The 25297-nt window shown below is 39.3% G+C and overlaps 1 protein-coding gene across 1 annotated transcript in view; it reads left to right on the top strand.

Annotated features, from left to right (window-relative positions):
• VIRMA (vir like m6A methyltransferase associated) overlaps positions 1–25297 on the top strand; it is a 191366-nt gene that overhangs the window by 22383 nt on the left and 143686 nt on the right. The window contains exons 7-8 of the mRNA XM_053715207.1: positions 7523–7807; positions 8824–9964. Of these exons, the coding sequence (XP_053571182.1) occupies positions 7523–7807; positions 8824–9964 (1426 nt within the window). The remainder of the gene's footprint in view (positions 1–7522; positions 7808–8823; positions 9965–25297) is intronic.

The raw sequence follows: 25297 nt of genomic DNA, 5'->3' as shown, positions 1-25297 counted from the left end.
TCTAATAATCCTATTTGGGGTTAATAGGATTTAAGTAGGTAGTGTATGCAGGCACTGGAGAGGTAAAATCCTTTGGAGAGGCTCAGATTTAGTTTGTTCCGGTTTAATTCCGGACTTTGTGGAACAGAGGCAGTGTGTTTTACTTTGTGAAAAGGCTCCGGGATTGATAGTAATGGCGGCCGGTCACTTTTCTAGTTAGGAACGAATAGAAAGGGCGTGTTTTCTGAGGCGGCAATTTAGTGTTGCGCGCCTTTCCGGAGCACTTCCTGTTAGTTCCGGTCCGAAGTGGTAGTTTTGCTACGTCTCTGCTTAAAGGAAGAGTGTTTATTTTGTAGCCGTTTTGAACAGCTAGATTTTGAGTCCAGATCGCAGTGAAAGTTTAATTCGGTTCCCGGGAGGACAGCCAGGCACCTCAGCAAGGAGTGCTGAGGTGAGGAGGCTGTCACTGCTGCTTGGCGGTAGATTAAAATTTAAAAGTAAAAATTATTTTCCTTTATTCTTTAAGTGACCGTAACGTTTTTTGTTATTATTTTTCAAACCTAAGTAAAGCAGTTTGGTTTATTTTGTTTGAACATTGGGTAAAGATGCATCAAGAGGCCATGCAAAACATTACATGTAGCTTGTGTTTTGACTCTAATGTGGAACCCCCAATCCCTTTTTGTTCCTCATGTATTGAAAGAACATTACATTACAGGGATAAACTTTTTGAATCTGAGCCATCATTAGCTAGGGCAGATGCTGTTCAGGGTTCCCCTGTTCAAGATATGCCGCAGCTTTCTCCTCAAGTGTCCCAAACTTTATCGTGTACACATGCAGTGCCCTGTGCTTCTTCTCAAACTCCGGTTGGAGTTACGTTGCAAGACATTGCTATCCATATATCTTCTGCTGTATCTGATGCGCTGTCTGCCTTTCCCATGCTGCAGGGAAAGCGCAAGAGGATATCTATGGAATCAGTGTGTAAGGTTTCTGACACAGTTGTGGCTAGTCCGAATGTTCCTTCCCAGAAGTCTGAGGAGGAAGATACTTCGGTAGCATCTGAGGGTGAAGTCTCAGACTCAGACAGTGGAATTCCTTCTTCTGATGCTGAAGTTGTATCCTTCAGATTTAAGCTAGAACACCTCCGGTTGTTACTTAAAGAGGTTTTGGACACCTTGGACGACTCCGACATGACTGTCGTAGTCAACCCTAAGAAGTCTAGTAAGTTAAACAAATACTTTGACGTTCCTTCCGCGGTTGTTACGTTAGGTGCAAGTATTTGATATCCTTAACTGCAGGACCACTCAGTCTCACACCAAACCTTTAGGTTCATTAGATGTAATCAAGAACCTAGTTTTTGCTCATAGATCTGAGGGTCACTGCTGCATGGATGCAGAGTGAAAGAAATGAGATTTAAAGATATATTATCCCGATTGCAATAGCAGTTTGCAATATGCAGATAATTATACAGAGAGGAGGAAATGAGATTTAAAGGTATATTATCCCGATTGCAATAGCAGTTTGCAATATGCAGATAATTATAGAGATAGTAGATAAAAGAAAGGTAAATAAAGATTAGTGTAAGTATGTGAATGTCAGCCTCAAATAACACAGGTTGCAACCAGGAGGTGTTTCTATATAAATTAAGCAGGAGAGCTCTATAACGGTTATATTGTTTTTAGTTAACAGGCAATCCTTAGTTAGTCTATAACGTTGTTAGTATTCATGTAAACAGCAGGCAGTCCTTCACAATCAACAGTATGATATTTGATAATGCACATAGAATATTAAAGCACAGTTCGTCAAGCTGAAGCGATAGATATTACAAGCAATCAGATTGTTAAAGGTAGCTGAATTTGCATAAGCGTCACACTGTATAACATGCAGGAAAGTCCTTTAAAGTAGTAAGTGAATTAAGGTATATACGTTACCACCTTCAGAGAGTAAGAAATAGTAACGGTTACCGCAGCTTCAAGGTGAGTTACTATTAAGCACAGGAGTTGGTTGTTTGCAGCCAGAGTGAGAGAGAGCTCCTGAGACTCACGGTGACGTCAGACGCCGATACACGGCTTCAATGTATAAGCCGGGAGAAACAGATTTAACAAGTGTAAGATACTTTGAGGATTCCGGTCAAAATAAGGAAACCTGAAATATGACGATCCAAAGTTGAAAAGCACACAGCAATTGAAGTTACTAATAGTAAATTCCTTGGTTAGGAATATCAGCAAGGTGTCTTCGTTGTTGCTCAGCTTATAGCTAAGTGAATACAAATTACCAAGCATAGGTAGACTGGAGGAGGGGCCTTATATAGGAATGTGAATACCTGAACATCCTGACTTAAAGGGACAGGAACATAACAGCGGTGGAGGTTTTTCCGGTACCAGACCGGGCTACAGAGATTATTGCTTTGGAATGGGAGAGGCCTGGTATCCCTTTTTCTCCATCCCCAATTTTTAAGAAGATGGATACTGGTTTGATGCATTGTCTGAATCTATTCAGACAGATACTCCCCTTGAGGAGATCCAGGATAGGATCAAGGCTCTTAAGTTGGCCAATTCCTTTATTACGGATGCTTCCCTACAAGTTATTAAGTTGGGAGCAAAGATTTCTGGTTTTACAGTACTGAGCCGCAGAGCTTTATGGTTGAAATCCTGGTCTGTGGATGTGTCGTCTAAGTCTAAGCTTTTGGCGATTCCCTACAAAGGTAAGACCTTGTTATTTCAGACATTATGGGAGGAAAGGATAATTTCCTCCCTCAGGATAACAGGAATAAGCAGAAGGGACCTCAGAGTAATTTTCGTTCCTTTCAAAAATTCAAGGGTAAAACTTCCTCTGCCAAGCAGGAACAGTCCAAGCCTTCCTGGAGGTCCAACCAGTCTTGGAACAAGGGGAAGCAATCTAAGAAGCCCGTTAGTGACTCAAAGTCAGCATGAAGGGTCTGCCCCCGATCCGGGACCGGATCTTGTGGGGGGCAGACTTTCTTTCTTCACTCAGGCCTGGGTTCGGGATGTGCCGGATTCCTGGGCGGTGGACATTGTGTCCCAGGGATACAAACTAGAGTTCAAAACCTTTCCTGCAGGGGCAGGTTTCTGCTCTCAAGACTATCTGTAGACCAGATAAAAAGAGAGGCGTTCTTACACTGTGTCCGGGACCTTTCCGATTTAGGAGTGATAGTTCCTGTGCCAATGCAGGAAAAGGATCTGGGATTCTACTCCAATCTTTTCGTGCTTCCAAAAAAAGAGAGAACTTTCAGACCAATTTTAGATCTCAAAAGTCTAAACAAGTTCCTCAGAGTACCGTCCTTTAAGATGGAAACTATTTGTTCCATTCTTCCCTTGGTTCAAGAGGGTCAATTCATGACAACAGTAGATTTAAAGGATGCGTACCTACATGTTCCCATCCACAGGGATCATCACAAGTTTCTGAGGTTTGCCTTTCTAGACAAACACTTCCAGTTTGTGGCTCTTCCATTCGGCCTTGCCACAGCTCCCAGAATTTTCTCGAAGGTCATGGGATCTCTGTTGGCGGTGCTCCAGTTGCTGGGCATTGCAGTGGCACCTTATATGGACGACATTCTGGTCCAGGCACCATCCTTTCAACAAGCATACTTCCACACAGAGATGTTATATTTTCTGCGTTCTCACGGATGGAAGGTGAATTTGGGAAAGAGTTCCTTGATACCAGCTACAAGGGTAGTGCTCTTGGGAACCATAATAGATTCCTTATCAATGAAAATATTTCTGACAGTGGTCAGAAAGACAAAGATTTTCTACTTTTGTCTTGCCCTTCAGTCCTCTCCTAGGTTGTCAGTGGCCCAATATGTATGGAGGTAATTGGTCTGATGGTAGCTGCCATGGACATCATTCCGTTTGCCCGGTTCCATCTCAGACCTCTGCAGTTATGCATGCTCAAACAATGGAACGGGGATTATGCAGATCTGTCTCTGTGTTTAGATCTGGATCAGGTGACAAGAGATTCTCTTCCTTGGTGGTTATCTCAGGAACATCTCTCCCAGGGAACCTGCTTCCGCAGACCTTCCTGGGTGATTGTGACCACAGATGCCAGCCTGTTGGGATGGGGAGCAGTTTGGGGCTCGCTAAAGTCTCAGGGGATATGGACTCGGGAGGAGTCAGTTCTTCCCATAAACATCCTAGAGCTGAGGGCAACTTTCAATGCTCTTCTGGCCTGCCCTCGGTTAGCTTCAGCCCGGTTTATCAGGTTCCAGTTGGACAACATAACTTCAGTGGCTTACATCAACCATCAGGTAGGAACTCTGAGTTCCTTGGCCATGACAGAGGTATTCAGGATTATCCAGTGGGCGGAGACCCACAATTGCTAGCTATCTGCGATCCACATTCCAGGAGTGGACAATAGGGAAGCGGATTTTCTGAGCAGACAGACTTTTCACCCGGGGGAGTGGGAATTCCATCCGGAGGTGTTTTCCAACTTGATTCTCAAATGGGGACAGCCGGAGCTGGATCTCATGGCATCTCGACAGAATGCTAAGCTCCTGAGGTATGGGTCAAGGTCAAGGGATTCTCAGGCTGTTCCGGCGGTCCCTTGGAATTTCAGTCTAGCATACCTGTTTCCTCCGTTCGCTCTCCTTCCTCTGGTCATTGCTCGAGTCAAACAGGAGAGGGTGTCGGTGATCCTCATTGCACCGGCGTGGCCTCGCAGGATCTGGTATACAGACCTAGTGGAGATATCATCTCTCTCACCTTGGAGACTTCCACTGAGGAAGGACCTTCTACTTCAAGGGCCCTTCCTTCACCCAAATCTCGTTTCTCTGAAGCTGACTGCTTGGAGTTTGAACGCTTAATTTTATCTAAGCGTGGTTTTTCTGAGTCGTCATTGAGACCATGATTCAGGCTCGTAAACCAGAAATATTTACTATAAGATATGGTGTAGATATCTGAATTGGTGTGAATCCAGAAGTTACTCTTGGAGTAGAGTTCGGATTCCTAGGATTTTGTCTTTTTCTCCAGGAGGGTCTGGGGAAGGGATTATCTGCTAGTACCTTGAAGGGTCAGATTTCTGATTTATCTATATTGTTGCATAAGCGTCTGGCGGACGTGCCAGATGTACAATCCTTCTGTCAGGCCTTGGTCAGAATCAGGCCTGTGTTCAAATCTGTTACTCCTCCCTGGAGTTTTAACCTGGTTCTTAAAGTTCTTCAGCAGACTCCGTTTGAGCCTATGCATTCTTTAGATTTTAAGATGTTATCTTGGAAAGTTTTTTTTCTTGTTGCATTTTCTTCTGCTTGTAAAGTCTCAGAGCTCTCGGCGTTGCAGTGTGAATCCCCTTACCTTATTTTTCTTTCGGATAAGGTAGTTCTGCGTACTAAGTTAGGTTTCCTCCCTAAAGTGGTTTCGGATAGGAACATTAAAGGGACAGTCTACACCAGAATTTTTATTGTTTTAAAAGATAGATAATCCCTTGATTACCCATTTCCCAGTTTTGCATAACTAACACATTTATAATAATATACTTTTAACCTCTGTGATTATCTTGTATCTAAGCCTCTGCAAACTGCCCCTTTATTTCAGTTCTTTTGACAGACTTGCAGTCTAGCCAATCAGTGCCTGCTCCCAGATAACTTCTCATGCACGAGCACAGTGTTATCTATATGAAATTCGTGAACTAACACCCTCTAGTGGTGAAAAACTGTTAAAATGCAAGCTGAAAGAGGTGGGCTTCAAGGTCTAAGAAATTAGCATATGATCCTCCTAGGTTAAGCTTTCAACTAAGAATACCAAGAGAACAAAGCAAAATTGGTGATAAAAGTAAATTGGAAAATTGTTTAAAATTACATGCTCTATCTGAATCATGAAAGTTTATTTTGGCCTAGACTGTCCCTTTAATCAAGAAATCGTTGTTCCTTCTTTGTGTCCTAACCCTTCTTCTCATAAAGAGTGTCTGCTGCACAATCTAGATGTGGTGCATGCATTGAAATACTATTTATAGGCGACTAAGGATTTTTGCCAGTCTTCTGCTTTGTTTGTTGTTTTCTCTGGGAAACGCAAGGGTCGGAAAGCTACGGCTACTTCCATTTTTTTGTAGCTGGAGAGTATAATTTGTTTGGCCTATGAAACTGCTGGACAGCAGCCTCCTGAGAGAATCACGGCTCATTCCACGAGGGCTGTTTCCTCTTCCTGGGTATTCAAAAATGAAGCTTCTGTGGAACAGATTTGCAAGGCTGCAACTTCGTCCCCTCTGCACACTTTTTTCAAAATTCTATAAATTTGATACTTTTTTGGGAGAAAGGTTCTTCAAGCAGTGGTGCCTTCCGTTTAGGTTCCCTGTCTTGTCCCTCCCTTATCATCTGTGTCCTCTAGTTTGGGTATTGATTCCCAATAGTAATTAGAGATGATCCGTGGACTCACCGTGTCATTAGAAAGAAAACGAAATGTATGTTTATTCATTTCTTGACACGGTGAGTCCACGGCCCGCCCTGTTTATTTAGACAGTTTTTGTGTTGTAAACCTCAGGCACCTCTGCACATTGTGTTGCTTTCTTTCTCTCTTTTTCCTTCGGTCGAATGACTGGGACTGGAGGGAAGGGAGGTGATACTTAACAGCTTTGCTGTGGTGCTCTTTGCCTCCTCTTGCTGGCCAGGAGTGATATTCCTAATAGTAATTAGAGATGATCCGTGGACCTACCATGTCAAAAAAGAAATACATTTATCAGGTAAGCATAAATAAAAAAAATATCTTGATTTAGATTGTACTGCTATTATCTAATTTTCTTCATTCTCTTGGTATCCTTTGTCAAAAAGCATACCTAGGTAGGCTCGGTAGCAGCAATATTCAGCTAGCTCCCAGTAGGGAATTGCTGCTCCTTCAACAAAATATACCAAGAGATGGAAGAAAATTTGGTCATAGAAGTAAATTGGAAAGTTATTTAAAATTGTATGCTGTATCTGAATTATGAAAGAAAAATGTTGGGTTTCATGTCTGTTTTTTGGGATACCAAAGAACAGTAGTGAGAAAGAGGGATGTATAGAAAAATAAGGGGGTATAATGTCAAGGAACAGTAAACACATTGAGATTTTTTTTTTCTATAAAATGTTTTGTTATGCGCAATAAAACAACTTTGCCCTTTTCTTTCATTATGTATGTTGTGCTTTTTTTCACATAATTTAAATATGAAAATTGTACATTTTTCTAACTTTCAGAGTTGGAAAAGCAGACTTCCCTAATTGTCTTTAGCAGATAACTGCTTTTAAAGCAATAAATTATATACTAACATAATAACTGTGGATAGCCTTGTCTGCAGGCACAGATTAGATCTTCCACATAAGGCAAGTAGTGGGTGGGGTTAGTCTGTTGAAAACCAATTGCAGCAAACAATATGTCCATTTGCTTTATTACAAGGTGTTTAAAGATTAAGAAAGGCATGAGTAGAAACATAGCTACAGTTTATTGATAGGGTGGGTGCACATCCAAATATTATTTCTAAAGCACAATAAGGTTTGTCTCAAGATAGTGAGTAGCAAGGAAATTTTAATACATCAGTATTGTGTTTGTATATTTTTTTTTCCTGTTAGATGGGAACAAAGAAGACGATTCTGAGCAAAGAGAAGGATATTTTGAACCCATATCTCCTGATCGAGCTTCTATTCCCGCTGATGATAACTATTCTGATGACGAAGACGTTGAAGATGATCATCAGGATGATGATGGGGATGATGATGAAGATGATGAGGATGAAGACGACGAGGAAGATGAAGACCTCAATGCTGAGGAAGATGATGATGAGGAAGATAGGATGACTGGTGACAGCATTGCCGATGACGATGAGGATGAAGAGGGAGATGAAGAAGATATAGAAGGTAACTTTTATATTCTAATATGGTTATGGAAATAGCAGGTCTAATGCCAAGTCAAATATTTGCTGGCACCCTTACTCATGCTTTTGTTTAAAGGCACAGTAAATGTAGGTATTAATGTCACATAATTCTGCATTATTAACCTAGCGGTACCTGTGAAAAAAATACAGAAAATGAGACTTAACCCCCCCCCCCCAAATGTTTACTTACTTTACCTTCATTGCTGTTGTTCTCCGCTCTAGATAGATGATTAAACTAAGGTGAGTAAACTTTTGGGGGTTAAATCTTTTAATTAAAATTTTTTTATTTACAGGTGTCGCTAGGTTAAGGGACAGTGTACACCAATTTTCATATAACTGTATGTAATAGACACTACTATAAATAAGAATAACCAAAGATACTGATATACAAATCCAGTATAAAACCTTTTAAAAAGGTACTTAGAAGCTCCAAATTTAGCACTGTTGATAAGGTTATGCTGGGACACATAGTGAAATGGGCAGAGAAAGCAGTAAGAGCAGACCCCCCCCCCCTCCATCATGCATATGAAAATATCCATTAGACAAACAGGAGCCAGCATAAGTCTGTAGACATCAGTATACATTTAAAAATAAGCAAAACTATACATTTTTACAAAAATACTCTCAGATGGGCTATATCAATTGATCATCTACAAAATATTTATGCAAAGAAAAATCTACTGTACAATGTCCCTTTAATGTTATATATTACTGCACATAGTGCAGACTTATGTTAACATTAATACCTATGTTTACTGTCCCTTTAGCTTACTTTTTTTAATGTCATCTCCTGTGCTCTTAAATCATTATTATGATTGTATATTTTAGAAGTACCAGGTATTTTATATAGAAATATTTTTCTATGTATTGTTTTATAAGATGGGCCTCTTGCTTATACTGTTTATTTCCAAAACGTTAACAGAATCATAATCCTACTAAACAATATAACAACAATGTATAATCTCTGTTCCCCTTTTCTTCTATGTCACCCTCTCTTAGGAGATGATGGCTATGAACAAATTTCAAGTGATGAGGATGGGATTGCTGACTTTGAGCGTGAGGCATTTAAGTACCCAAGTTTTGATATAGAATACACACCAGAGGATTTAGCTACGGTGCCAACAATGGCCTATGATCCCTTTGACAGGGACCTGGGCCCCCTGATGTACTTCAGCTGCCCTTACAAGACTGCATATGAGAATGAAATCTCTAAGCTAAAGGACCAGGATCTTGACAAAGAAACCTCTGGGTCAACAGAAGCATCTTTAAAGTTAACAGAGCTCCTAGACCTTTACCAAGATGACAGAGGGGCTAAATGGGTCACAGCCTTAGAGGAAGTACCCAGTTTAATAGTGAAAGGCTTAAGTTTTTTGCAGATTAAGGAACCAGGACGAGATCATCTAAGTCATCTGGTTGACTGGGCCGCTCTAGCTTTGGATTTGCAGTTGGCTCTCCAGCAACCTATTGCTCTGAATGTCAGACAGCTCAAAGCAGGTACAAAACTGGTCTCATCTCTGGCAGAATGTGGTACACAAGCAGTAGAATGTCTTTTGAAAGCAGGTGTTATTGGAAAGCTGTACAACTTGCTCTTTGCTGAGCATGTATCGTCCCCTCTGAAATTAAATGCTTTTAAGTCACTGGACAGCCTAATTAGCACAACTGAAGGCATGGAAGGATTTTTAAAAAGCTTCTCTATTGATGGAAAAAGTGGCTACCAGAAACTATTAGAATTAATATTATTGGATCAGACTGTAAGAGTGTTCACTGCCTGTACTGCTATTCTACAGAAATGCCATTTCTATGAAATCCTTTCTTATGTAAAACGTTTTGGGGAGCAGTTGACTGAAAACACTCCAGCTCCACCTAATCATGGAAATCCAGAGCAGAATGCAGGGTCCGAAAGGCCAAGACGCGAATATGACAATGATGTGGAGATGACCATGGATATGGACCGTCTTCTAGAGGCTTCTAATATAAGTGAAGCAGAATTGGAGAAGATGCTTGGCCTGTTAAATGAGATCTTTCACCTTCTAGACACTGCACCTTACGCAATGGTTCAACCTCCTGTGAAGTCCTTTCCAACTCTTGCACGAATTACTGGACCTCCTGAAAGAGATGATCCATACCCAGTGTTATTCCGGTAAGATATCTTGAGCTAAGACTCCCTTACTCTTAACAGTGGATTCTTTTCTGTTTGATAATGTATAAAATATTATATTTTATTTCCTGGTTATACTATTCCTTGACACAGGGATCATCCGTAAAATATATTTCTTTCATGTAATTGGCAAGAGTCCATGAGCTAGTGACATATGGGATATACAATCCTACCAGGAGGGGCAAAGTTTCCCAAACCTCAAAATGCCTATAAATACACCCCTCACCACACCCACAATTCAGTTTTACAAACTTTGCCTCCTATGGAGGTGGTGAAGTAAGTTTGTGCTAAGATTTCTATGTTGATATGCGCTTCTCAGCATTGTTGAAGCCTGATTCCTCTCAGAGTACAGGGAATGTCAGAGGGACGAGAAGGGAGTATCACTTATTTGAATACGATGATTTCCCTTACGGGGGTCTATTTCATAGGTTCTCTGTTATCGGTCGTAGAGATTCATCTCCTACCTCCCTTTTCAGATTGACGATATACTCTCAATTTACCATTACCTCTACTAATAACTGTTTTAATACTGGTTTGGCTGTCTGCTATATGTGGATGGGTGTCTTTTGGTAAGTATGTTTTTTATTACTTAAGACACCTCAGCTATGGTTTGGCACTTTATGCATTTATATAAAGTTCTAAATATATGTATTGTACTTATATTTGCCTTGAATCAGGTTCATGTATTTCCTTCAGCAGACTGTCAGTTTCATATTTGGGGAATTTAAACATTTTAAGAAATTTTTTTCTTACCTGGGGTTTAGTCTTTTTTTCAATTGACTACTTCTTGCTATTGCGGGTATTAGGCCCGCGGGTGCGTCAAATGCTAAACTATATTGCGTCATTCTTGGCGCAAAAATATGATGCAACTTCGTCATTTCCGGCGTCATACGTGACGCCGAGACCTTTCACACGGCGGCGTCATTAGTGACGCAAGTGTGTCATTTCTGGTTATTTTTACGTTACGTTGTGCGTCATACTTGGCGCCAAATTTTTTTCATTATTTCTTTTTTTTTTATGTATATATATTTATCTCCAAGCACAAAGTACAATTCAGCAAGTACATGTTTGTCACATAGGTAAATTTCATATTTGACGGAAAAAGAAAATAAATAACTGTCAATCAGATACCATATAACATCAAAAATAGAAAGCAATCAGTTGTTAGATTACTCTTAAATTCAAAACATCAAAACAATTACATAATAAAAAATTACTAGCCCATGTCTTTCCAGTATCTTACTCTTTTGTTGTTGCACAATTGTGCTACTTATCCTATTTACCTAAGGGAAAAAAAAAAAAAAAAAAGGAGAAAGGGGAAGAGAAAGAAATCCATTGTCTCCGACTTCACATCTCAATCCAGTATTGGCAATATGATGTTAATACCAGGAGTAAGGGAAGATATTATTCAGAATCAAAGTTCCAAAGAAATCTGATTTATGGAAACATTTTGTTAGTGCATATTGTAAGTTATTGGGTTGCTCTAGGATTAAAGTAAGCCATTTATCAAAGAAGCTTTTTTACTTGTTTTTGTAAAAGAGAGTTAGTATTTAATTGTTCAAACATTATTTGTGAGAACACTGCTTGCTTAAATAAACTAAACGGAGGGGCAGTCTTCTTCTTCCAATACCTAAGAATTAAATTACTTCCTAACAAAATCAAAGTATCAATAGATTTATGAGCTGTAAAATTAGTCTCATTAGTTAAAAAGAGAACTTGGTGTGTATCTAATGATACATTCTCATGTAAGACTTTTGAAGACCAGTAAAGATACTTTAAGCCAAAACTGCCTGATTTTAGGACAGAACCAGAAACTGAAGAAGGTCAGCTTCCATTTTCTTACACTTAAAACAATTGGCTGATTTATTACCTGCCCACTTAGCTAGTATTCTCGGTGTAATATATGAATTATTAATTACTTTAATGTGCGATTCTTTCCAGGAGGTGGGAATTTTGGCCTCTCTTACCCGTTTAATACTGAGTTTAATTTTTTCTAGTGTTATTTCTTGAAAATAAAATCTCCAGAAACCAGCTAAAGTTTCCAACCCTAATTGTCCTTGTTTCGACATCAGAATGTTATAAATTAACGAAATAGTATGAATACCATTCTTGTGTAAAGTAATATAGTCTTTAAGTTTACCAAATTTTCTATAATCTTGTCTAATATTTTGTATTACGTTTATAAAGTGTCTAAGTTGCAGGTATACATAGAAGTTTTGATTTGATAAGTTGTATTCTTGAAGAATAGATTCAAATGTTCTTACTATACATTCATTATCGAGGGCTTGGGAGATATAGATTAACCCTTTTTCCTACCACTTTGTAAAAATTCCTGATGTCAGACCTGGAGGGAAAAGATTATTACCTCTAATAGGAAGATATGAAGATATACGATAATCTATATCTAGCGCAACACATAACTTCTGCCAAGCCGAGACCACATTACCAATTACCAAAAGTTTTTTAATATGTCTTGGTAATTGTGTAGTTGGACAGTGAATAATGGCTTTAAGAGAAAGAGGAGCAGCCATCTGTTTTTCAATTAAGGGATTCGTAAAATAGTTGGTATCTGTGATCCAGTCACAAGCAAAGCGTGCCAAAATAGCTATATTATACCATTTTTATATCAGGGAGCGCAAATCCTCTGAATTCTGGGAGTTGATATAATTTAGCTAGATAGGTAATGCCTTTTCCTATTCCAAATAAACGATGAGCAATTCTTATTGAAAAGTCTTAGATCTTTATTAGATATGAAAAGAGGAAGATTTTGAAGGAGGTATACCAATTGTGGAAAAAGTATAGACTTGATTAACATAACTCTGGCCGAGAGAGAGAGATAGGGAACAGAGCCCATCTATTTAATTTCTCAGAAGCATTTATAAAGAAAGCAGAAAAGTTATTATTGTACCAGAGATTAGGATTCTTATGTAGATTGATTCCCAAGTACTTGATATTTTCTGCGACCTGTAGAGGATGTTCCTTGCAACTGTCATTGTTCTGATGTATCCAGAGAATTTCAGATTTACTTAGATTTAATTTGTATCCCGAGAAGGAGCTGAATTGTTTAAGTATATTTAAGACAAGAGTGATACTGGTTTTAGTATTTTGTAAAAATAGTAGAAGATCATCAGCGTAAAGCGATAAGACTAGTCATTGGTCTCCAATTTCTATACCTGGTATGCTATCTCTTAATAGGATTGCGAGAGGCTCTATAGCAATGTTAAATAAAAGGGGAGACAGGGGACAGCCCTGTTGCGTTCCTTTATGAATATGAAACCTGGGAGTTGGGGCACCATTAACTATGATATACGAGGAAGTTGAGTTATAAATGGACTTTATTACTGAAAGAAAATTCCCCTTAAATCCAAATCTGTCAAGAGCAGTGTATAAATGGTCCCAAGTCACTGAGTCAAAAGCCTTCTCGGCGTCGGCTGTTAAGAGCGCGTAATCTTGTTTTATACCTTGATTATTTTCCTGCAAGTTATTCCAAAAATACTGTAATATAGTGGTGACACGGTGCATGTTTCTAATAGAGGATCTCCCAGGCATAAAGCCGGATTGATCCACATGTATAATTTGTTCTATACCGGATTTAAGCCTTTTTGCCATTATAGAAGTAATTTATAATCTACATTCAGGAGTGATATCGGCCTATAAGAGGATGGATCCAGAGGGTCTTTACCTTTCTTTAGTATTAAAATAACAGCCGACGCCGAGAAGTACTCTGACATGGATTTCCCCTCCATAAAATATTCATTGAACAGTTTAAGCTAAATAGGAAGTAGATCACTTTGCAAGGTTTTTTTAAAATTCTGATGGGAGCTGGTCGGGCCCGGGGGCTTTATTTAGCTTGGCATGATCTATTGCCTCATCCACTTCTTCCAAGGTAATGGGGCTATTTAAAATTTCTAAGAAGGCTGTAGAGATTTTAGGGGTTTCGACTATATTCCAAAAACTCTCTTTATTTTCAAAATTAGTCTCGTTCGCCGCATATATGTTCTGGAAATACTTATAAAAATTCTCTTTGATCTCTAATGGATCTGAATATCTATCTTGGCCAACCCTGATAGCTTCAATTATATTGTTTTTTTTCCTGGCCTTGTTTAATCTAGCCAGGAATTTGGCTGATCTGCCGAATTGCCCACTATACTTTGCATTAATTTTGATATCTTCCTGTAACGTTTTCTCTTTAAAAAAGAGATAATATTCCTGTTTGGCTTTCTGATATTTATCCCAAAGAGATTTGGAAGTATTATCAATATAATTTTTATAAGAATTTCTAAGTTGGTTGGCCAGCTGTATTTCACGGGCATTAAATTGTTTTTTCCTTTTTATCATATTATCCTTAGTTTCACCTTTGAGGTATGCCTTAGCGGCTTCCCAATATATCTCTACTTTATCTAAATACTCTCTATTGAAAAATTGATACTCTCGCCATTTCTGGCCTAACCAGTCAGCAAACTTTTTATCCTGAAATAGATGGTTAGGAAAGAAGAAATTATTTACATAATTATTAGTTGTGTTCTTAATCTATATACTTAAAGAAATGATGGCGTGATCTGATATCACTATGTCGGCAATATGAGCCTCAATATCTATCGCCAACATAGCACTGGAAATTAAAAAAAAAATCTATTCTGGATAGTACTCTGTAAGACTTGGACTCACAAGAGAATAATTGTGAATCCGGGTGTTTAATACGCCAAATATCATGGATCTTTAGATTGTTGCAGATCTGATGAAATATTTTGGCCTTAGCATTAGAAAATTTAGAGTTTTTTGGAGTGCGTCTGTCTAAAGATGAAGTTGGAATAAGATTGAAGTCTCCTACAAGAATCAAATTTTGTCCAATGTACTGAGATAGAGACATAATTAGTTGATTCCAAAATAAAGTATCAACCTGATTTGGCGCATATATATTACAAAAAATATATTTAGTGTTCCCTATCTCGATCTCAGCCAGAAGCCATCTATCCTCTTTATCCAAAGTATATTTCAGAATTTTGTAAGATAGTTCTTTGTTAAACAAAAAAATTTTTTTGAAAAAAACACAAATCTAAAAACAAGTCTTTATATATCAAGTAGCTACATCCCTAGGAATCCAGAAATCTATTTACAACTTTAATTGATTCCCTCATCTTATAGGCTAATTTTCAAGTCAATGCAGAATTGTCTGGCTTCTTGTTCAGTTAACAAAGTATGCGTAGTGTCCTTGTCTTCTATTATTATTTTGGCTGGGTAAATTAGCCTAGCTTTGTGCCCTGCATTAATTAGCTTGGTGCAGAAGGGTGCCATGATTTTCCTTCTCTGAGAAGTTTCACTGGAGTAATCCTGAAAAATCAGGATTTTAGCTTCCCCTATCTGCACCAAGCCAATTTTTCGATAAAGTCTTAGGAGTGTCATTTTATCTTGATAATTTTGGAATTTGATCATGACTGCTCTACGCTGAATTGTCCCATTTAGCAATTTCCTCTGAGGACCTACTCTATGTGCTCTTTCAATCAATAGAGGAATATTCTGCTGCTGCACTCCTAGTATTTGCGGGAGAGATATACAGGTATACCTCACTTTACAGCGCTTCACTTTACAGCGTTTCGCTAATACAGCGCTTTGTGGAGCTGAAGTTCATCCTCCAGTGATTTTAAAACAGTGCTGTGAGCATCGTGAGATTGCGAGAAAAGTGACTGGCACCATTTTGTTATGATTAGTTCACTCTGTTTACAGCATTGCAGTGCAATCTGTGTCTCAGTGCTATAGTCTGGCAAATTTTACTACAGTAATTGTCACTATTTTACAGGTACAGTATTTATTGAACACTAATTGAATACTGTGCTAGTGTTAAACTAAACGTAGCACTATTGCACCCCTAGTATATGTTAGTTCAAACAAGTTCTCAAATTAGTTCAAACAAGTTTTTAAATATACTGACAAGTGAAAAGAAAACTAAAACTGCCTTGTTTCACTTTAAGGCGGTTTTCACTTTACAGCGGGGCTCCGGTCCCTAACCCGCTGTATGAGCGGGGTATACCTGTAGAAGAAAAATGTATGAGATCAGCAAACTCACTAGACTCTGGGAGTCCTACAATTTTTAGATTATTGCGACGAGAACGGTCTTCAAGATCAGTTATACGATCTTGTAGAATTTTAACATATTTATTATGGTCTGATAATTGAATTGCTTGATTATTTATAATATCCTCTGTTTCAGAAACTCTATTTTCAACCTCATTGAGCCTATTTGAAAATTGTCTTACCTCAACTGTAAGATTAGCCATCTGAGACTGTAACAACTCAAATTGAGGTAGAAATATTTCTGACAACTGATTTACTAGTGGCTGGATATCAGTTTTAGAGGATGTAGACTCTTTAACTAATTCAGGCTGGATATCTGAGGTACGTATCTTCCTGTCTTTATTTTTAACTGGCATGATGGGCGAGTTAAATTTAGAAGCTGTAATATACTTATCCATATATGACCCACACTTCTTCCCTTAGTAGCTACTCTGTTTAAGTGAAAGTGACGTGTAAGGTGCAATAAAAGAAAATACAGTGAAACAAGTGTATATATAAAAAAAAAATAAAAAAATGGGAAAGGTGTTTAGGGCGATTAGCGCCTAGCTATACATATACGTACACACACAGACACGTGGGTAGGAGCATCTACACATGTAGATATATACATACATAAACAAAAAAAGTGAAAAAAAATAAAAAATAAATCAGTGCATATACTGTGATATAGTGTAAGGGGAAAAAGGCAGACTTTATGTTTGCAGATTTTTTAAACCAGGAATTGCAATTACTATTACAGAAAGCTATACAATAATGCCCCAGTATCTAGCACAGAAATGCACCAACTGTTGATGATGTAGCAAGAGGCCTACCAAAAATTTAAATATAAAATCTTATATAGCATAAACAAATTTTATGGCATATTAGGTGTCTCTCAGTTCAAATTTGTCAGTGCCTAAGCAATCTAATAAATAATATTCCTAAGGTAGCAGAACAGGTAAACAAAAAAAAAATTGTAGGTTCCTCAGATATGTGTATCTCAAAAGTAACTGATAGCAGGTTACAGTAATAAAAAAGCTGTTATAGGCACAAACGAAAATCTTTTTCGTAACACAGGCTGCAAAAAAGTGGGAAAAAAAACAAAACTCCAGCCTTAATAGCCAAACTTTTGAAATCTGGGCGGCAGTTCTTTCCATAAAGTTAGGCCCGCTATTTTAGAAGTCCAGCATATCTATTCTGACTCCTTTAAACATTTGCCTTGTTGCTATGTTGACCTCTTGACTCCGGTTGACTTATTTATAACATTAAAAAGCTGGGTGCAGAAAGCAAACTTTGAGACCGTCAGCAACAAGGGTAACACTCAGTGCTTTATGATCTCCCCAAATTATATCAGTTACTTTAAACCATGCTGATACTGTGCAGCAACAGATCAGTAATAATAATATGATCAACGTTCTTTTTACTTTAGAGAGAAAGGTCGATACAGGCAGTCATAGGGGAGAAAAGAAAAAACACCCTTCTGCAGGGACGGATATACTTGCACTTTGCAAGTTGTAGCAGGTACAGCAGAGGAAGTTTAGCCCATCCCGGTATGTAATGCCGTCAGCAATGGCCCCTGTTGCAATTCCTAAGGGAGACTGAATCAGCTGTCAGCTTGAAGATATCGTAGCAACTATCGGGGTAGCGTGGTAGCAGCCTTAGCAGATTTATCCAGACGGTACAACACTCAAATTGCAGGTACTGTGTCTTGCTCCGTGTGCTGCTCCGGATCTTCCCTCGGGCGGAATGAGACACCTGCTTCTCACTGGTGTTCAGGTTAGAGAGGCATCGGGCCCTAGGGAATGAATCTATTCCACAGTGGGCCCGCTACAAATGATGAAGCAGGAAACTTTAAATGTGTTTGTTCTGTTCGGCAGAGCAGCGGGAGTTTTAAAATATTCTGGGTATTTAGAATGTAGAGGGTTATTCTCGCACATATAGTGCGTCAGGTTTTGCGTTCGTAGTACAACCAGGGTATCAGCAGTCTATAATTAAGGGACCGCGTCCCTCTATTACACTCGGTAGAGTAGTTGAACCCAGTAGCATATACAATTCCTTGAGGAAAAGCCACTTGCAGCTCTTGCGACGGAGCTTACCGCTCTCACAGGTTTCCTGCCAGGGCTCGAGTTGTAGGTGCCCAGCTCCCTAGGATGCATAGACCGCATCAACAGCGGGAGAAAGAGCCAGGGAGGCAAAAGCTGTTTAAGAAGCTGTCGGTGCACCACGCCAAGACTCAGCGTGCTCTGCTCCGGATCAGCTCCTCCCACCGGAAACCTTTCATTATTTCAATACCCCATTGATGTTTCCCTTTTGCTTTTCTCAGAGGCCTATGCTTTTGCATTTTTTCCCATTCCTGAAACTGTCATATAAGGAAATAGATAATTTTGCTTTATATGTTGTTTTTTCTCTTACATTGAGCAAGATGTCCCAATCTGATCCTGTCTCAGAAGTTTCTGCTGGAACATTGCTGCCTGACATCGGTTCTACAAAAGCTAAGTGCATTTGTTGTAAAAGTGTAGAAATTATTTCACCAAATGTCATTTGCAATAGTTGTCATTATAAACTTTTACATGCAGATAGTGTTTCCATCAGTAATAGTACATTGCCAGTTGCAGTTCCTTTAACTTCTAATGTGCATGATATACCTGTAAATTTTAAAGATTTTTTTTCTGATTCTATTTTGAAGGCTTTGTCTGCATTTCCACCTTCTAATAAACGTAAAAGGTCTTTTAAAACTTCACATTTAGCTGATGAAATTTCAAATGACCAACAACATAATAATTTATCCTCTTCTGATGAGGATCTATCTGATACAGAAGATCCTTCCTCAGACATTGACACTGACAAATCTACTTATTTATTTAAAATAGAGTATATGCGTTCTTTATTAAAAGAAGTGTTAATTACTTTGGATATTGAGGTAACCAGTCCTATTGACGTGCAGTCTAATAAACGTTTAAATGCTGTTTTTAAACCTGCTGTGTTTTCCTATTCCTGAGGCTATTTCTGATATGATTTCTAGGTAATGGAATAAGCCAGGTACTTCTTTTATTTCTTCTTCAAGGTTTAAAAAATTGTATCCTTTACCAGCAAAATCTATAGAGTTTTGGGGAAAAATCCCCAAAGTTGATGGGGCTATTTCTACTCTTGCTAAACGTACCACTATTCCTATGGAAGATAGTACTTCCTTTAGATAGGAAGCTTGAATCTTATCTAAGGAAAGCCTATTTATATTCAGGTCATCTTCTCAGACCTGCTATTTCTTTGGCTGATGTTGCGGCTGCCTCAACCTTTTGGTTGGAGAATTTAGCGCAACGAGAATTGTATCCTGACATATCTAGCATTACTCGCTTACTGCAACATGCTAATCATTTTATTTGTGATGCCATTTTTGATATTATGAAAATTGATGTTAGATCCATGTCTTTAGCTGTATTAACTAGAAGATCTTTGTGGCTTAAATCTTGGAATGCTGATATGACATCTAAATCTAGATTACTATCTCTTTCTTTCCAAGGTAATAATTTATTTGGTTCTCAGTTGGATTCTATTATTTCAACTATCACTGGAGGAAATGGAGTTTTCTGCCTCAGGATAGAAAACCTAAGGGTAAATCTAAGGCTTCTAACCGTTTTCGTTCCTTTCGTCAGAATAAGGAACAAAAACTCAATCCTCCCCCCAAGGAATCTGCTTCCAATTGGAAGCCTTCCTCAAATTGGAATAAATCCAAGCCATTTAGGAAACCAAAGTCAGCCCCTAAGTCCGCATGAAGGTGAGGCCCTCATTCCAGCTCAGCTGGTTGGGGGCAGATTGAGGTTTTTCAAGGATTTTTGGATAAGATCTGTCCGAAATCATTGGATTCAGAGCATTGTCTCTCAAGGGTATCGAATAGGATTCAAAGTAAGACCTCCTGTGAGAAGATTTGTTCTCTCATGTATCACTGTAAATCCAGTAGAAGCTCAGGCTTTTCTGAAGTGTGTTTCAGACCTGGAGTCTTCAGGGGTAATCATGCCAGTTCCTCCTCAGGAACAAGGTTTGGGGTTTTATTCAAACCTATTCATTGTACCAAAGAAAGAAAGAAAATTTATTCAGACCAGTTCTGGATCTGAAAATTTTGAATAGTTATGTAAGAGTACCAACTTTCAAGATGGTAACTATAAGGACTATTCTGCATTTTGTTCAGCAAGGACATTATATGTCCACAATAGACTTGCAGGAGGCATACCTTTTAAATTCCGATTCATCCAGAACACTATCAGTTTCTGAGATTCTCTTTTCTAGACAAGCATTACCAATGTGTTGCTCTTCCATTTGGCCTAGCAACAGCTCCAAGAATCTTTTCAAAGGTTCTGGGTGCCCTATAATCTGTAATCAGAGAACAGGGTATTCTGGTGTTTCCTTATTTGGACAATATCTTGGTACTAGCTCAGTCTTTACATACTGCAGAATCTCACACGAATCAACTAGTGTTGTTTCTTCGGAAACATGGTTGGAGGATCAATTTACCAAAAAGTTTCTTGATTCCTCAGACAAGGGTCAGCTTTTTAGGCTTCCAGATAGATTCAGTGTCCATGACCCTGTCTCTAACAGACAAGAGAAAATTAAAATTGGTCGTAGCATGCCGGCACCTTCAGTCTCAGTCATTCCCTTCGGTGGCTATGTGCATGGAAGTTTTAGGTCTCATGACTGCAGCATCGGACGCAATCCCCTTTGCTCGTTTTCACATGAGACCTCTGCAGCTTTGCATGCTGAATCAATGGTGCAGGGATTATACAAAGATATCACAATTAATGTCCTTGAATCCCAATGTACGGCTTCTTTTGTTCGGCCAACCTGGACTGTGATCTCAACAGATGCAAGTCTTTCAGGTTGGGGAGCTGTTTGGGGATCTCTGACAGCACAAGGGGTTTGGAAATCTCAAGAGGCGAGATTACCAATAAATATTTTAGAACTCCGTGCAATTCTCAGGGCTCTTCAGTTCTGGCCTCTGCTAAAGAGAGAGCCGTTCATTTGTTTTCAGACAGACAATATCACAGCCGTGGCTTATGTCAATCATCAGGGTGGGACTCACAGTCCCCAAGCTATGAAAGAAGTATCTCGGATACTTGCTTGGGCGGAATCCAGCTCCTGTCTAATCTCTGCGGTGCATATCCCAGGTGTAGACAATTGGGAGGCGGATTATCTCAGCCGCCAGACTTTACATCCAGGGGAGTGGTCTCTCCATTCAGATGTGTTTTCTCGGATTGTTCAGATGTGGGGTCTTCCAGAGATAGATCTCATGGCCTCTCATCTAAACAAGAAACTTCCCAGATACCTGTCCACGTCCAGGGATGTTCAGACGGAAGCAGTGGATGCACTGACACTTCCTTGGTGTTATCATCCTGCTTACATCTTCCCGCCTCTAGTTCTCCTTCCAAGAGTGATCTCCAAAATCATCATGGAACAGTCTTTTGTGTTGCTGGTGGCTCCAGCATGGCCACACAGGTTTTGGTATGCGGATCTGGTTTGGATGTCCAGTTGCCCGCCTTGGCCACTTCCGTTACGGCCGGACCTACTATCTCAAGGTCCGTTTTTCCATCAGGATCTCAAATCATTAAATTTGAAGGTATGGAAATTGAACGCTTAGTTCTAAGTCATAGAGGTTTCTCTGACTCAGTGATTAATACTATGTTACAAGCTCGTAAATCCGTCTTTAGGAAGATTTATTATAGAGTTTGGAAGACTTACATTTCATGGTGTTCTTCTCATAAATTCTCCTTGCATTCTTTTAGAATTCCTAGAATTTTACAGTTCCTTCAGGATGGTTTGGATAAGGGCTTGTCTGCAAGTTCCTTGAAAGGACAAATCTCCGCTCTTTCTGTTTTATTTCACAGAAAGATTGCTATACTTCCTGATATTCACTGTTTTGTACAGGCTTTAGTTCGTATTAAGCCTGTCATTAAATCAATTTCTCCTCCTTGTAGTCTTAATTTGGTTCTGAAGGCTTTACAGGCTCCTCCATTTGAGCCTATGCGTTTTTTGGACATTAAACTACTTTCTTGGAAAGTGCTGTTCCTTTTGGCCATCTCTTCTGCTAGAAGAGTTTCTGAGCTATCTGCTCTTTCTTGTGAGTCTCCTTTTCTGATTTTTCATCAGGATAAGGCAGTTTTGCGGACTTCTTTTCAATTTTTACCTAAGGTTTTGAATTCTAACAACATTAGTAGAGAAATTGTTGTCCCTTCCTTATGTCCTAATCCTCAGAATTCTTTGGAGAGATCCTTGCATTCTTTGGATGTGGTAAGAGCTTTGAAATATTATGTGGAAGCAACTAAAGATTTCAGGAAGACTTCCAGTCTATTTGTTTTATTTTCTGGTCCAAGGAAAGGTCAGAAGGCTTCTGCTATTTCCTTGGCTTCTTGGTTGAAACTTGATTCATCAAGCTTATTTGGATTCGGGTCAGGCCCCGCCTCAGAGAATTACAGCTCATTCTACTAGATCAGTCTCCACTTCGTGGGCTTTTAAGAATGAAGCTTCAGTTGATCAGATTTGCAAAGCGGCGACTTGGTCCTCTTTGCATACATTTACTAAATTCTACCGTTTTGATGTATTTGCTTCTTCGGAAGCAGTTTCTCCAACATTGGTGTGTCCGGTCCACGGCGTCATCCTTACTTGTGGGATATTCTCTTCCCCAACAGGAAATGGCAAAGAGTCCCAGCAAAGCTGGTCACATGATCCCTCCTAGGCTCCGCCCACCCCAGTCATTCTCTTTGCCGTTGCACAGGCAACATCTCCACGGAGATGGTTAAGAGTTTTTTGGTGTTTAAATGTAGTTTTTATTCTTCTATCAAGTGTTTGTTATTTTAAAATAGTGCTGGTATGTACTATTTACTCTGAAACAGAAAAGGATGAAGATTTCTGTTTGTAAGAGGAAGATGATTTTAGCAGACAGTAACTAAAATCGGTTGCTGTTTCCACATAGGACTGTTGAGATGAAGTAACTTCAGTTTGGGGAAACAGTTAGCAGACTTTTCTGCTTAAGGTATGACTAGCCATATTTCTAACAAGACTGTGTAATGCTGGAAGGCTGTCATTTCCCCTCATGGGGACCGGTAAGCCATTTTCTTAGTCAAAAACAATCAGAATAAAGGGCTTATTATGGGCTAAAATACTGGTAGACATTTTTATGGGCAAAATTGATTGCTTTATTTGTGCATATTATTCAGATTTAGGCTAATAATTGGCATTTATAATCTTGGGGAACGTTTATAAAACGGCAGGCACTGTATTGGACACCTTTTTCAGTCAGGGGGCCTTTCTAGTCATAGACTGAGCCTCATTTTCGCGCCATTAATGCGCAGTTGTTTTTTGAGAGCAGGGCATGCAGATGCATGTGTGAGGATCTAAGAATCTCTGAAAAAGCTTTTAGAAGGCGTCATTTGGTATCGTATTCCCCTCAGGGCTTGGTTGGGTCTTAGCAAAGACTATATCTGGGACTGTATAGGGGTTAAATTGAAAAACGGCTCCGGTTCCGTTATTTTAAGGGTTAAAGCTATGAAATTTGGTGTGCAATACTTTTAAGGCTTTAAGACACTGTGGTGAAATTTTGGTAATTTTTGAACAATTCCTTCATACTTTTTCACATATTCAGTAATAAAGTGTTTTCTGTTTGAAATTTAAAGTGACAGTAACGGTTTTATTTTAAAATGTTTTTTGTGCTTTGTTGACAAGTTTAAGCCTGTTTAACATGTCTGTACCTTCAGATAAGCTATGTTCTATATGTATGAAAGCCAATGTGTCTCCCCATTTAAATTTATGTGATAATTGTGCCATAGCGTCCAAACAAAGTAAGGACAGTACTGCCACAAATAATGATATTGCCCAAGATGATTCCTCAAATGAGGGGAATAAACATGATAGTACATCATCTCCTACTGTGTCTACACCAGTTTTGCCCATGCAGGAGGCCCCTAGTACATCTAGTGCGCCAATACTTATTACCATGCAACAATTAACGGCTGTAATGGATAACTCCATAGCAAATCTTTTATCCAAAATGCCTACTTATCAGAGAAAGCGCGATTGCTCTGTTTTAAACACTGAAGAGCAAGAGGACGCTGATGATAATTGTTCTGTCATACCCTCACACCAATCTGAAGGGGCCATGAGGGAGGTTTTGTCTGAGGGAGAAATTTCAGATTCAGGAAAAATTTCTCATCAAGCTGAACCTGATGTTGTGACATTTAAATTTAAATTAGAACATCTCCGCGTACTGCTTAAGGAGGTGTTATCTACTCTGGATGATTGTGACAATTTGGTCATTCCAGAGAAATTATGCAAGATTGACAGGTTCCTAGAGGTTCCGGTGCCCCCAACGTTTTTCCTATACCCAAGCGGGTGGCGGACATAGTAAATAAAGAGTGGGAAAAGCCCGGCATACCTTTTGTTCCTCCCCCTATATTTAAGAAATTATTTCCTATGGTCGACCCCAGAAAGGACTTATGGCAGACAGTCCCCAAGGTCGAGGGGGCAGTTTCTACTCTAAACAAACGCACTACTATTCCTATCGAAGATAGTTGTGCTTTCAAAGATCCTATGGATAAAAAATTGGAAGGTTTGCTTAAAAAGATTTTTGTACAGCAAGGCTACCTTCTACAACCAATTTCATGCATTGTTCCTGTCACTACGGCAGCGTGGTTCTGGTTCGAGGAACTAGAAAAGTCGCTCAGTAGAGAAACTCCATATGAGGAGGTTATGGACAGAGTTCACGCACTTAAATTGGCCAACTCTTTTATTTTAGATGCCGCTTTGCAATTAGCAAAATTAGCGGCAAAAAATTCAGGGTTTGCTATCGTGGCGCGCAGAGCGCTTTGGCTAAAGTCTTGGTCAGCGGATGTGTCATCCAAGACAAAATTGCTTAACATTCCTTTCAAAGGTAAAACTTTATTTGATTTGAAAGAGATTATTTCAGACATCACTGGGGGAAAGGGCCACGCCCTTCCACAGGATAGGTCTTTTAAGGCTAAAAATAAACCTAATTTTCGTCCCTTTCGCAGAAATGGACCAGCCTCTAATTCTGCATCCTCTAAGCAAGAGGGTAATGCCTCACAACCCAAACCAGCCTGGAAACCAATGCAAGGCTGGAACAAGGGTAAGCAGGCCAAGAAGCCTGCCACTGCTAACAAAACAGCATGAAGGAGTAGCCCCCGATCCGGGACCGAATCTGGTGGGGGGCAGACTTTCTCTCTTTGCTCAGGCTTGGGCAAGAGATGTTCAGGATCCTTGGGC

The sequence above is a fragment of the Bombina bombina genome, chromosome 5, assembly GCF_027579735.1.
Source record: "Bombina bombina isolate aBomBom1 chromosome 5, aBomBom1.pri, whole genome shotgun sequence".
NCBI classification, from domain to species: Eukaryota; Metazoa; Chordata; class Amphibia; order Anura; family Bombinatoridae; genus Bombina; species Bombina bombina.
This window is presented reverse-complemented; position numbering and strand designations above follow the sequence as displayed.